We start from the raw sequence: 14,716 nt of genomic DNA, 5'->3' as shown, positions 1-14,716 counted from the left end.
ATATGGAAACATATTTTTTTTTCCCAGTGAGCAGTTAGTATCTGGAATGCTTCACCTGAGGGTGTGATGGAAGCAGATTCAGTCATGGTGTTTGTAAAAGAGCTCTATAAACACTTGAAAAGGGGAGAAAATAGCAGGATGTGAGGGAGTGGGTCTAGTAGAATTGCTTTTGTGGAGAGATATTATGGAATAATTGGGCTGAATATCCTCCTGCGCTGTATTATTCAATGAATTAGATCATCCACTGCTCATCGCTACTAAAGGGAGTACAAGCTGACAAATTACAACAAAATTTCTCTTGTACTCCAACCCGCTAGAAATAAAAGCGGATGCGTAGTTTACCTTCCTAATCACTTGCTGCACCCACATATTAACATTTTGTTTTTTTTTGAGCAAAGACACAAATTCCTCTCAGTTCCAGACCGAGTCTAACACCTTACACTACAGGTGCTCAATTAAGACATTGACATGTAGTCTGGCCCTTGGATAAATGATGAGACTGACTGACAGAGTTTTATGTTCTCACTAGATGATTTGATCGAAATGGAAGAACTTCACTGCTGCCAACATTGCAACAAGAGCTTTGAGAACCAGAACCTTTTGACTGATCACCAGCAGCATCATGAACCGGACACTAAATGTACTCTGTCTGTCAAGCACAACAGTGAAGGCAGATCACAGGCAAAGCGCCCCAGGATCTCTTGCAAGAAGCAGGTCACCAGCAGTGAGGAAAACGGGCTTTCCCTGGCTATTGCAGACATCGGTGCTTGGGAAAAGTATCTTTGCCCGGTTTGTGGTGAAGAGTTTGCCCAGTTGCAGGCCCTGCAGGAGCACATAGTCACGCACAACATTGACCAGGTGGAGGTTTGCAATGGTGAGCAGCCTGACCATGCGGGAACCAGTTGTAATGTCAAGGCTGTTCCATGCCCTTACCGGACCTGTGGACTGACATTCCAGAGCTCAGCAGATATGGAGGAGCACCGACGTGGGCACTACCCATTCCGTTGTGACCAGTGTGATTTTGCCTGCTCCAGTGCTAAGCTCCTCACCCAGCACAAGAAACGGGGGAGGCTGAAAGGAAAAAAATTCACGTGTAAACTCTGTCCTTTCAAGAGTTGTGTGGCACATGACCTGAACAAACACTACAGTGGGACACATCGAGATAAAGCAGGTTATGGCTGTAACATGTGTGAGTTCACTAGCCGCTACCACAAAGCCTTGAAGAAACATCTTACCGTACACTCTGGTAGGTAGTTCTATTTTTCTTACCATTGCACTAACAGTCCTGCAATAGCAATCTGGATTTTGAGAACTCATCCTCTCATGAGACCAAAAGGCCCCTTGAGCCTGCTCACTGTTTAATCGGATCGTTGCTGACCCAGCATTACTCACGTACACCTTCCTGCCTTTTTCCCTGTAATCCATGAATCACTACTATGAAGAATCCATCTCCGTCATCAATATGCTCAAGAACTCTGCCCCCATAGCTTGCTCCATGGCAAGGAGTTCTAAACACTCAAGTCTTAGAGAAGAAATTTTTCCTCATCTCAGTCTTAAATTACTCCTCTTTTTTTATTCTGAGACTATGCCCTCTGGCTCTAGACTCTCCCATGAGGGCAAACATCCTCTCAGCGTTTACCCTGTCAAGCCCCTTAAAAATCCCAAATGTTTCAATGAGATCACCTGTCTTGCTTCTAAATTTCACTGAATAGAGTTCCAATCTGTTTAGCCTTTGCTTGTAAGACAAAAAAAATCCCTTTGTACCAGGATTCATCCCAGCACAATTATATAACAAATTATAAGTTGTTCAACTCCAGAACTGGTTTTGTTTTTACAGGAACCTGCATCCACGATTGACAGTAAGCAATACCGCAGGCATCTTTTCTAATCCTGAGTATTAAATGCTGTGGGATGTGTGGTAACTAACTCTTAGATAATTTCATACAGAGGAAGAATGCAACAAAATATTGCCAGGTGTTACTAAACTTGCAAAATTGGTGCTCCGATGAGTAATTAATTTCAATATGGGGAAGTATGAGGCGCTACCCTTTGGTAGGAAAGACAAGAAGGCCATATCCTACTTGGATAATGGGGCAAAGGAGCAGAAAGCTCTAAGATCACATATACATCGATCACTTAAAGCAGGGCCACCGATTAATAAAACAAAGCAACCATTCATGTTAATTCCTAGAGACATAGAGTTGAGAAACAGAGAAATGATGTCACCCTTATTAGTACAACCTATCAAATATTATAGAAAGGATACAGAGGCACATGAGAAGATGTAAAAAGATTATCCAGGATGATGCCAGAACCGAGAACTAATACTTGCCAAGAAAGATTGAAAATCTTTCCAGGAAAGGAAAGACCACGGGATGCAGTGATTGAGGTCATTAAAATTGTCAAACTGTTTGTTTGAGGATAGTTATGCAGAGGCTGTTTCCACTTGTTGGAAAGACTGAAATGAGACAATAGACAATAGGTGCAGGAGTAGGCCATTCTGCCCTTGGAGCCTGCACCACCATTCAATATGATCATGGCTGATCATCCTTAATCAGTATCCTGTTCCTGCCTTATCTCTATAACCCTTGATTCCACTATCCTTGAGAGCTCTATCCAACTCTTTCTTAAATGAATCCAGAGACTGCCCTCTAGGGCAGAGCATTCCACACAGCCACCAGTCTCTGGGTGAAGAAGTTTCTCCTCATCTCTGTCCTAAATGGTCTACCCCGTATTTTTAAGCTGTGTCCTCTGGTTCGGCACTCACCCATCAGCGGAAACACGTTTCCTGCCTCCAGAGTGTCCAATCCTTTAATAATCTTATATGTCTCAATCAGATCCCCTCTCAGTCTTCTAAACTCCAGGGTATACAAGCCTAGTCGCTCCAGTCTTTCAGCGTAAGGTAGTCCCTCCATTCTAGGAATTGACCTCGTTCACCTACGCTGCACTCCCTCAATAGCCAGAATGTCTTTCCTCAAATTTGGAGACCAGAACTGCACACAATACTCCAGGTGTGGTCTCTCCAGGGCCCTGTACAGCTGCAGAAGAACCTCTTTGCTTCTATACTCAATCCCTTTTGTTATGAAGGCCAGCATGATATTAGCTTTCTTCACTGCCTGCTGTACCTGCATGCTTACCTTCATTGACTGACTGGTGTACAAGAACACCCAGATCTCTTTGTACTGCCCCTTTACCTAAATTGATTCCATTTAGGTAGTAATCTGCCTTCCTGTTCTTGCCACCCAAGTGGATAACCATACATTTATTCACATTAAACTGCATCTGCCATGCATCTGACCACTCACCTAACCTGTCCAGGTCACCCTGTAATCTCCTAACACCCTCCTCACATTTCACCCTGCAACCCAGCTTAGTATCATCAGCAAATTTGCTAATTTTATTACTAATACTATCTTCTATATCATTAATATATATTGTAAAAAGCTGCGGTCCCAGCACTGATCCCTGCGGTACCCCACTGGTCACTGCTGCCATTCCGAAATGGAGCCGTTTATTACTACTCTAACCCGTTAATATTCTTTACCCAGAATGTTCCAAAGGCAGTCATTGAAATGATCAATATAGGGAAATTTCAGGGGATACTAAATAGACAGGAGGGAGACAGGAATAGAAGGTTATGATAAAGTAGAATGTGAGGAAGGTGACACAGAGCATAAACTTTGGCTTGGCTCGCTTGGGCTGAATGGCTGCTTTTGTGCCATTGACATGATGTGACACAAGTTGCTAACATAGAATTTGGAAGAAGAGTAGGCTAAGTGGTCTCTCTAGCCTGTGTTACTATTTAATAATATCATAGCTGACCTGCTTCCCCCACATTCCTGCTACCCTTGCTAATCTTTCATCCTTTTCTTTAGCAAGCATCAATCCACCTCTGTCTAAAACTATTTTCTAATCAGCCTTTTCAGAAATGTCATTACACGCGTCCGGAACAGGTGGGACTTGAACCCGGTCTTAAACTGCTCAAAGATGAGAGTTTTGAAGACTCCGTGACCTTCAGTGAGGAAAAAAAGTTATTTTTGTCTCTGTCTTGAGTGGGCAACCCCTTTTATTTTTAACCCTAGTGACGCCCCAGTTCTAGATTCTGTCAGAAGAGGAAACATTCTTTCCTCCTCTACCCTGCCAAGACCACTCTGGAACTTGTATGTTCAAGCAAGTCAACTCTTATCCTTCTTCTAAACTCCAGCGGATACAAGCCAAGCCTGTCAAATCTTTACCTCAAGTAGACCTTTCACTTCTACTAGAAAATGGTGGGTCAACAGAAAAGGATTCTTACATGCACAATTCCAACTATAAGGATCAGGCTGCATCTGAACTAGTCCACCAACTTTCCATTCTGTATAGAATGTTCATCTAAGATGCTCACCACTTTGTAGAGAGTCCTGCAGTGTGACGCAGATTGTTTGTTTGCTTGTAGATAAGAGTACAGGTGCTACTAAAGGGAATGAGGAACAGGAGGGAAGGAGACAGGCAGCAAATCAAGGTAACAGCACAACACAAAGAGTGTCCAGAAAGCGGAAGCGGTCCAGGTGTGAAGAAGAGCTGTTCCTGGAAACTGGCTCAGAGAGAGGTACTAACAGAGAAGCTAAATCCTTCAGACAGAGACATTTCAAAGGTGAATTAATAACTGATTGCAATTGTATCTTGTATAATCTCTTTGGTCACAGGGTATCGCAAAGCATTTTACAACTAGTAAGGTAATTTCAACTGTAGACATTGCTGTAGAAAAGTTGTGTGGTGCTGGAAAAGCACAGCAGGTCAGGCAGCATCCGAAGAGTAGGCGAATCGACGTTTCGGTGGTAAGACCTTCATCAGGGCTGATTCTCCTGCTCCTCAGATTCTACCTGACCTGCAGTACTTTTCCAGCACCACACTCTTTACTCTGATCTCCAGCATCTGCAGTCCTCACTTTCTCCAATTGCTGTAGAAAACTCGAGAATCAATTTGCATACGACTAAAATTCAACAAATGTCAGTGAGGTAGATGACCAGATAATTTGTTTTAGTGACATTGGTTGAGAAAGAAGTGTCAGCCATGGGAAGCCAGGGAGTGGGTGGTGCATCGTGAGAGTTATATTTGATTGATGATTGTCACGTGTACCGAGATACAGTAAAAAGTACTGTTTTGCATGCTATCCAGACAGGTCATTCCTTACATAAGAATATCAGGGTAATAGAGCAGAATGCAGAATATAGTGATAAAGCTAGAGAGAAGTTGCAGAGAAAGATCAATTTTAATATGAGAGGTCCATTCATAAGGCTGATAAAGTGGGGAAGATGCTATTCTTGAATCTGTTGGTACACATTTTCAAACTTGTGTCTTCTGCCTGATGGAAGTGAGTATAACTAGTTGGGAGAGGTTTTTGATTATGTTGGCTGCTTTATAGTTTGTATGTGTGTGCATTTAGCTTTACAACATTTCTTTGACGTTTTTATTTTGTTTCTTGTTTTTGATTGCCTGTGCCAGTTGATGTTCAGGAAGGAACGGAACACCTGTACAAGACTCACATCTGTCCTGAATGCAAGCGCTGCTTTAAAAAGAGAACACATCTTGTGGAGCACCTTCACCTGCATTTCCCGGACCCCAGTCTCCAATGCCCTCACTGCCAAAAGTTCTTCACCAGCAAGGGCAAGCTGAAGGTACACCTGATGCGGGAACTCGGTGAGAAGACCCATCACTGCCCACTTTGTGACTACAGCGCGGTGGAGAAGAACTCCCTGAACCGACACATGGCCAGCATGCATGAGAACACCACTAACTTCTACTCTGATGTTTACTCGTGCCCGGCTTGCGAGGAGAAATTCACTGTCAGTAATTCGCTGAAGGAGCACATGAAGACACACAAGGAGGAGCGCCGGCCGCTGGACTGCTTTGAGGGGGGCTGCACTTACACTGCGGAAGAGCGCAAGGACTTTGTCCGCCATCTCAAGGAGGTGCACGGTGCCAGGGCGATAGAGTGCCGCTACCGCACATGTGGCTCTCTGTTTGGCACAGAGGCAGGGATGGAAGCACACCGCAGGACTCACTATGCCTTCCACTGTGACCAGTGCGACTTTGTCTGCTCCAACAAGCATGTCTTCCGGCGGCACAAGCGGAGAGGTCACCCAGGCAGCGAAGAACTGGCCTGCAGCTTCTGCCCCTTCAAAACTTTCAACCCTGTGGAGTACAATGACCATGTTGGCAAGATGCACGCCAATGAGAAGATCCACAAATGCAGTGAATGTGACTTTGCCACAGCACACAAGCGAGTCCTCAACCGGCACATCCTCCTGCACACAGGTTAGTGCTGTTAATCGGAACACACAAGGGAATGCACAAAGAGACATAGAACATAGAACATAGAAAAATACAGCGCAGTACAGGCCCTTTGGCCCTCGATGTTGCGCCGATCCAAGCCCACCTAACCTACACTAGCCCACTATCCTCCATATGCCTATCCAATGCCCGTTTAAATGCCCATAAAGAGGGAGAGTCCACTACTGCTACTGGCAGGGCATTCCATGAATTCACGACTCGCTGAGTAAAGAATCTACCCCTAACATCTGTCCTATACCTACCACCCCTTAATTTTAAGCTATGCCCCCTCGTAATAGCTGACTCCATACGTGGAAAAAGGTTCTCATGGTCAACCCTATCTAAACCCCTAATCATCTTGTACACCTCTATCAAGTCACCCCTAAACCTTCTTTTCTCCAATGAAAACAGCCCGAAGTGCCTCAGCCTTTCCTCATATGATCTTCCTACCATACCAGGCAACAGACTGGTAAACCTCCTCTGCACCCGTTCCAGTGCCTCCACATCCTGCCTATAGTATGGCGACCAAAACTGCACACAATACTCCAGATGCGGCCGCACCAGAGTCTTATACAACTGCAACATGACCTCAGGACTCCGGAACTCAATCCCTCTACCAATAAAAGCCAGTACACCATATACCTTCTTCACCGCACTATTTACCTGGGTGGCAACTTTCAGAGATCTGTGTACATGGACACCAAGAACCCTCTGCTCATTCACACTACCAAGTATCCGACCATTAGCCCAGTACCCCATCTTCTTGTTACTCTTACCAAAGTGAATTACTTCGCACTTACCTACATTGAACTCCATTTGCCACCTTTCTGCCCAGCTCTGCAGCTTATCTATATCCCACTGTAACCTGCCACGTCCTTCCTCACTGTCAACAACTCCACCGACTTTCGTATCATCCGCAAACTTGCTCACCCATCCTTCGAGCCCCTCCTCCAGGTCATTTAGAAAAATGACAAACAGCAATGGTCCCAAAACAGATCCTTGCGGAACACCGCTAGTAACTGCACTCCAAGATGAACCTTTACCATCAACTACTACCCTCTGTCTTCTTCCAGCCACCAATTCCTAATCCAAACCTCCAACTCACCCTCAATGCCATACCTCTGTATTTTTTGCAGTAGCCTACCATGGGGAACCTTATCAAACGCCTTACTAAAATCCATATACACCACATCTACCGCTTTACCCTCCTCCACGTCCTTAGTCACCTTCTCAAAGAATTCAATAAGGTTTGTGAGGCACGACCTGCCCTTCACAAAACCATGCAGACTATCCTTGATCACATTATTCCTATCCAGATGTTCATAAATCCTATCCCTTACAATTCTCTCGAAGACTTTGCCCACAACAGAAGTGAGACTCACCGGCCTATAGTTACTAGGGTTATCCCTACTCCCCTTTTTGAACAAGGGAACCACATTTGCTATCCTCCAGTCTTCTGGCACTATTCCTGTAGACAACGAGGACATAAAAATCAAGGCCAATGGCTCTGCAATCTCCTCCCTTGCTTCCCAGAGAATCCTAGGATAAATGCCATCAGGCCCAGGGGACTTATCTATTTTCACCCTTTCCAGAATTTCCAACACCTCTTCCCTACATACCTCAAAGCCATCCATTCTAATTAATTGTGACTCAGTATTCACATCGGCATCAATGTCCTGTTCCTGAGTGAATACTGACGAAAAGTATTCATTCAGTGTCTCCCCAATCTCTTCAGCCTCCACACGCAACTTCCCACTACTATCCTTGACTGGACCTATTCCTACCCTAGTCATTCTTTTATTCCTGACATACCTATAGAAAGCCTTAGGGTTTTCCCTAATCCTACCAACTAAGGGCTTTTCATGTCCCCTCCTTGCTGCTCTTAGCTCTCTCTTCAGATCCTTCCTGGCTACCTTATAACTCTCAATCGCCCCAATTGAACCTTCACGCCTCATCTTTACATAGGCCGCCCTCTTCCCTTTAACAAGAGATTCCAATTCCTTATTAAACCATGGCTCCCTCACACGACCATTTCCTCCCTGTCTGACAGGTACATACTTATCAAGGACACTCAATAGTTGCTCCTTGAACAAGCTCCACATATCAATTGCGCCCTTCCCTTGAAGCCTACTTTTCCAAGCCACGCATCCTAAGTCGTGCCTCACCGCATCATAATTTCCCTGCCCCCAGCTATAACTCTTGCCCTGCAGTGCACACTTATCCCTCTCCATTACTAGAGTAAAAGTCACCGAATTGTGGTCACTGTCCCCAAAGTGCTCACCTACGTCCAATTCTAACACCTGGCCTGGTTCGTTACCCTGAACCAAATCCAATATGGCCTCCTCTCTTGTTGGCATGTTTACATATTGTGTAAGGAAACCCTCCTGCACACATTGGACAAACACCGACCCATCTAACGAACTCGAGCTATAGCTTTCCCAGTCAATATCTGGAAAGTTAAAGTCCCCCATCACAACCACCCTATTACATTCACTCTTCTCCTGAATCATCCTCGCAATCCTTTCTTCTACGTCTCTAGGACTATTAGGAGGCCTGTAGAAAACTCCTAACAGGGTGACCTCACCTTTCCTATTCCTAACCTCAGCCCAAACTACCTCAGATGGCGAGTCTTCATCCATCGTCCTTTCCACCGCTGTAATACTATCTTTGACAAGCAATGCCACACCTCCCCCTCTTTTACCCTCACCTCTGACCCTACTAAAACATTTAAACCCTGGAACCTGCAACAGCCAATCCTGTCCCTGTTCTACCCATGTCTCCGTAATAGCCACAACATCGAAATCCCAGGTACCAACCCACGCTGCAAGTTCACCTACCTTATTTCGTATACTTCTTGCATTGAAGTATACACACTTCAAGCCACTTTCCTGTTTACAGGCACCCTCCTTTGAAATTGATGCCATGTTCCTAACCTCCCTACACTCCAGGTCCTGCACCCTAAAGCTACAGTCGAGATTCCCATGCCCCTGCAGAGTTAGTGTAAACCCCCCCAAAGAGCACTAGCAAACCTCCCCCCAAGGATACTGGTGCCCCTCAGGTTCAGGTGTAGACCATCCTGTTTATAGAGGTCCCACCTTCCCCAGAAAGAACCCCAGTTATCCAGATACCGGAATCCCTCCCTTCTGCACCCTTTCCTGTGCGCTTTTACAGGGGAAAAAAAACCTACCCAGGTAAACTTGCGCTACACCAGCTTCCAGATCCGCTCCGCGCTTTTTTTTTAAAAAGAACTTTCAAATTTAAACCGTTAAACAAACGTCACCGAGCCTTCAAACAGCCACTGCCAAACAGCCCTTACCTGCTCTGCTGAGAGAGACCTCTCACAGATTAGAGAAATATCACGGTCATTCAGTGCAACATCTTGGGGAATTTCACTCTGTATCTGACCTTCTGCTGTCTCTATCCTGGGTGTGTTTGATGTGGACAGTGTAGAGGGAGCTTTACTTTATGCTTGAGTAAAAGGAGCTTTAGGACATACCTTACCCTGTCTAATTACCTGTCCTGAGAATGTTTGACACTGTAGTTTAGTTGAGAAGATGAAGCTTTGTTAAAGTGGATTAATTTTTTTTATTTGTTCATACGATGTGGGCACTAGTGGTTAGATCAGTATTTATTGGTCCTCACCAGAGTCAGCCACCATTTTGTGTGTTTGGAATCGTAAAGTCTGGCGCTGGAAAAGCACAGCCGGTCAGGCAGACTTCTGAGGAGCAGGAGATTTGACATTTTGGGCATATTCCCCCTGAAGGGCTTATGCCTGAAATGTCAACGCTCCTGCTCCTTGGGTGCTGCCTGACCTGCTCTGCTTTTCAAGCACCACACTTCTCAACTCTGATTCTCCAGCATCTGCAGTCCTCACTTTTTTTTTTCCTGTGTGTTTGGAGTCACAAGTAGGTCAGACCAGGTAAAAATGGCAGCTTTCCTTCTCTAAAGGATGTTAGTGGATTAGATAGGTTTCACGACAATACCAGAGCAGCTTTTTATTCCAGAATTTTATTGAATTTAGATATCTTCATGTTATGTGAAGATATGAACCATGTACTCGGAATTCTTGCAATATAAACTTAGATTCCTTTAGCAAGAGCGTTGAAGGCTGAGGCATAAAAAGGGTGGATAGTCATAGTCCTTTTCCCAGAGTGGGACTGCCAAATACTCGGGGGCACAGGTTTGGGGTGAGAGAGTCAGCACAGACATGGTGGGCCGAAGGGCTGATTCCTCTGCTGTGGTGTTCTGTTTTGTTAGCCTGGACTGTGGATGAGTAGTCCAGTGACATTACCGCCATGCTACTACTTCCCCACAGGAAAATCTTAAAGGGGGAGAGAAACTGAGAGGCCGAGAGCTATTTGGAGTTTAGAGTGAGAGCAGCTGAAGGCATGGCTGCCAGTGGTGGAGTGATTAAAATCATGGGTGTCCCAGAGTCTAACAGAAATGGAAGGTGGGGGGCGTGGTGCGAGGTAAATCCATGATCAAAAAGATGAACAATTTAAAATCAAGGTGTTGCTGTAGCAGTAACCAGTGTAGATTAATGGGCAAGCTGATGCTCAGCTGTTCCTTGGGTGTGAGTTAGAATCTGAGCTGTGAGGTTTTGGATTGGATTGGTTGTTGGCTCATGTGGAGGATTGGAGGACAGCCAATCATGGTTATCACAGCGAGCAGTAAGGACACGTACTGTGAGCACAGCTCCTGTTGGAAGTAGTCAATTAAAGTCGCTGAACTTATTTACATTGTATAGTATGGGTAAGTATTTTGGTCTGTAGGTGACCCTAGTAGTTTCAAAAAAGCTTTGCATGTTATGATGATCAGCATATTGTTGGATCCCTCAGGCTTTCTCTTCCTGTCACTTATCCTCTATCTTCAACATAATCTTTGCCTTAAGCTGTTGGAGTGCTGCTGCCTTGAATTGTGACCCTGGGACTTATGCCTGTCTGGGTGGGATGCTGTTTGGAAGGTCGGTATGGAATAGATGGACCGAATGGCCTGCGTCCTCACACTGGGGATTATATGATTCTGTAAATGCATGGCGAGGTAAATTGCCAATATTGAGTTTTATTCCTTGAGTAACAAAGAACTAGTTTGTTGCAAATAAACCTTCCTTAACCAAAGATTTATTGCCTCTTAACAAAAGGCATGAACTGTTCAAGTATATATTACTGCCGTTCTTGGGAAAATAACTGATATAGACATAACCTCCAAGTCTGGGAAATATTACGAAAAGATCTTTGTAGAGTGGGACATGGATATCATAGCAATTACAGAATTGTGGCTCAGGGATGAGCAGGACTGGCAGCTTAATGTTCCAGGATACAAATGCTACAGGAAGGATAAAAAGGGAGGCAAGAGAGGAGGGCGAGTTGCATTTTTGATGAGGGATAGCATTACAGCTGTACTGAGGTAGGATATTCCCGGAAATGCATCCAGGGAAGTTATTTGGGTGGAACTGAGAAATAAGAAAGGGATGATCACCTTATTGGGATTGTATAATAGACCCCCCCAGTAGTCAGAGGGAAATTGAGAAACAAACTTGTAAGGAGATCTCAGCTATCTGTCAGAATAATAGGGTAGTTATGGTAGGGGATTTTAACTTTCCGAACATAGACCGGTACTGCCATAGCATTAAAGGTTTAGATGGAGAGGAATTTCTTAAGTGCGTACAAGACAATTTTCTCATTCAGAATGTGGATGTACCTACGAGAGAAGGTGCAAAACTTGACCTAATCTTGGGAAATAATGCAGGGCAGGTAACTGAGGTGGCAGTGGAGGAGCACTTTGGGGCCAGCAACCATAATTTGTTTTAAAATAGTGATGGAAAAGGATAGACCAGATCTAAAAGTTGAAGTTCTAAATTGAAGAAAGGCCAATTTTGATGGTATTAGGCAAGAACTTTCGAAAGAGACGGCTGGAAAATGGGAAGCCTTCAGAACTGAGATAACAAGAATCCAGAGAAAGTATATTCCTGTTCAGGTGAAAAGAAAGGCGGGTAGGTATAGGGAATGCTGGGTGACTAAAGAAATTGAGGGTTTGGTTAAGAAAAAGAAGGAAGCATATGTCAGGTATAGACAGGATAGATCAAGTGAATCCTTAGAAGAGTATAAAGGAAGTAGGAGTATACTTAAGAGGAAAATCAGGAGAGCAAAAAGGGAACATGAGATAGCTTTGGCAAATAGAATTAAGGAGAATCCAAAGGGTTTTTACAAATATATTAAGGACAAAAGGGTAACTAGGGAGATAATACGGCCCCTCAAAGATCAGCAAGGCGGCCTTTGTGTGGAGCCACAGAAAATGGGGGAAGATACTAAATGAATATTTTGCATCAGTATTTACTGTGGAAAAGGATATGGAAGATATAGACTGGAGGGAAATAGATGGTGACATCTTGTAAAATGTCCAGATTACAGAGGAGGAAGTGCTGGATGTCTTGAAACGGTTAAAGGTGGATAAATCCTCAGGACCTGATCAGGTGTACCCTAGAACTCTGTGGGAAGCTAGAGAAGTGATTACTGGGCCTCTTGCTGAGATATTTGTATCATCGATAGTCACAGGTGAAGTGGCGGAAGACTGGAGTTTGGCAAACTTGGTGCCACTGTTTAAGAAGGGCAGTAAAGACAAGCCAGGGAACTATAGACCGGTGAGCCTGACCTCGGTGGTGGGCACGTTGTTGGAGGGAATCTTGAGAGACACGATTTCATGTATTTGGAAAGGCAAGGACTGATTAGGGATAGTCAGCATAGCTTTGTGCGTGGGAAATTGTGTCTCACAAACTTGATTGAGTTTTTTTGAAGAAGTAACAAAGAGGATTGATGAGGACAGAGTGGTAGATGTGATCTATATGGACTTCAGTAAGGCGTTCGACAAGGTTCCCCATGGGAGACTGGTTAGCAAGGTTAGATCTCATGGAATACAGGGAGAACTAGCCATTTGGATACAGAACTGGCTCAAAGGTAGAAGACAGAGGGTGGTGGTGGAGGGTTGTTTTTCAGACTGGAGGCCTGTGACCAAGTGTAGTGCCACACAGATCGGTGCTGGGTCCTCTACTTTTTGTCATTTACATAAATGATTTGGATGTGAGCATAAGAGGTACAGTTAGTAAGTTTGCAGATGACACCAAAATTGGAGGTATAGTGGACAGCGAAGAGGGTCACCTCAGATTACAACAGGATCTGGACCAGATGGGCCAATGGGCTGAGAAGTGGCAGATGGAGTTTAATTCAGATAAATGCGAGGTGCTGAAGTTTGGGAAAGCAAATCTCAGCAGGACTTAGACATTTAATGGTAAGGTCCTGGGAGTGTTGCTGAACAAAGAGACCTTGGAGTGCATGTTCATAGCTCCTTGAAAGTGGAGTCGAAGGTAGATAGAATAGTGAAGAAGGCGTTTGGTATGCTTTCCTTTATTGGTCAGAGTATTGAGTACAGGAGTTGGGAGGTCATGTTGTGGCTGTACAGGACATTGGTTAGGCCACTGTTGGAATATTGTGTGCAATTCTGGTCTCCTTCCTATCGGAAAAATGTTGTGAAACTTGTAAATCTTTTCTGAACCCTTTCAAGGATGTTGCCAGGGTTGGAGGATTTGAGCTATAGGGAGAGGCTGAACAGGCTGGGGCTGTTTTCCCTGGAGCGTCGGAAGCTGAGGGAACACCTTATAGAGCTTTATAAAATTTTGAGGGGCATGGATAGAGTAAATGGGCAAAGTCTTTTCTCTGGGGTCAGGGAGTCCAGAACTAGAGGGCATAGGTTTACGGTGAGAGGGGAAAGATATAAAAGAGACCTAAGGAGCAACCTTTTCACACAGAGGCTGGTACGTGTATGGGATGAGCTGCCAGAGGAAGTGGTGGAGGCTGGTACAATTGCAACATTTAAGAGACATTTGGATGGGTATATGAATAGGAAGGGTTTGGAGGGATGTGGGCCAAGTGCTGGCAGGTGGGACTAGATTGGGTTGGGATATCTGGTCGGCATGGACAGGTTGGACCGAAGGTCTGTTTCCATGCTGTACATCTCTATGACTCTGACTCTGAGTGCTATGCTTAAGTACTTTGGACAGGAAACAGTTAAATTCAGGAAAAAAAAAGACTTGCCATGGAATGTACAACTGATGGCTGAAGTCTCTGTGCACACAAGCTGTTGGCGTCCTGCATCAGTTGTGGTTGGCTGTCTTTTCTGGAGACTTTGGTCTTTATTTTGAATTCTGCCTTGTAATGCTGAGGTTTTCCATTGGTTTGCAGAGAAAAGTGAGAGAGGCCAGAGGCTGTTCTTCAGGCAGGTTTCCTCCCTAACTGTATGTCTATTCAAATCCAATAGGTTTTCTACACACACAAACTGGGTCATATTACCTCTGTCTGAACATATTGTAGACTTTGACTGCAGTCAGGCGGCTCATGCTCTTTGCAAATGC

At 44.7% G+C, this 14,716-nt stretch overlaps 1 protein-coding gene across 3 annotated transcripts in view; it reads left to right on the top strand.

Moving 5' to 3' along the window:
* znf142 (zinc finger protein 142) overlaps nucleotides 1-14,716 on the top strand; it is a 42,590-nt gene that overhangs the window by 12,718 nt on the left and 15,156 nt on the right. The window contains exons 3-5 of one of the 3 annotated variants that reach the window (XM_043694344.2): nucleotides 530-1,246; nucleotides 4,436-4,633; nucleotides 5,485-6,297. In XM_043694344.2, the coding sequence (XP_043550279.2) occupies nucleotides 530-1,246; nucleotides 4,436-4,633; nucleotides 5,485-6,297 (1,728 nt within the window). The remainder of the gene's footprint in view (nucleotides 1-529; nucleotides 1,247-4,435; nucleotides 4,634-5,484; nucleotides 6,298-14,716) is intronic. The other 2 variants (XM_043694346.2, XM_043694347.2) reach the window with 2 other exon arrangements.

Source organism: Chiloscyllium plagiosum, unplaced genomic scaffold (genome assembly GCF_037043375.1).
Source record: "Chiloscyllium plagiosum isolate Xiang-an unplaced genomic scaffold, Cpla_swu_hap1 HiC_scaffold_7, whole genome shotgun sequence".
Lineage (NCBI taxonomy): Eukaryota > Metazoa > Chordata > Chondrichthyes > Orectolobiformes > Hemiscylliidae > Chiloscyllium > Chiloscyllium plagiosum.
This window is presented reverse-complemented; position numbering and strand designations above follow the sequence as displayed.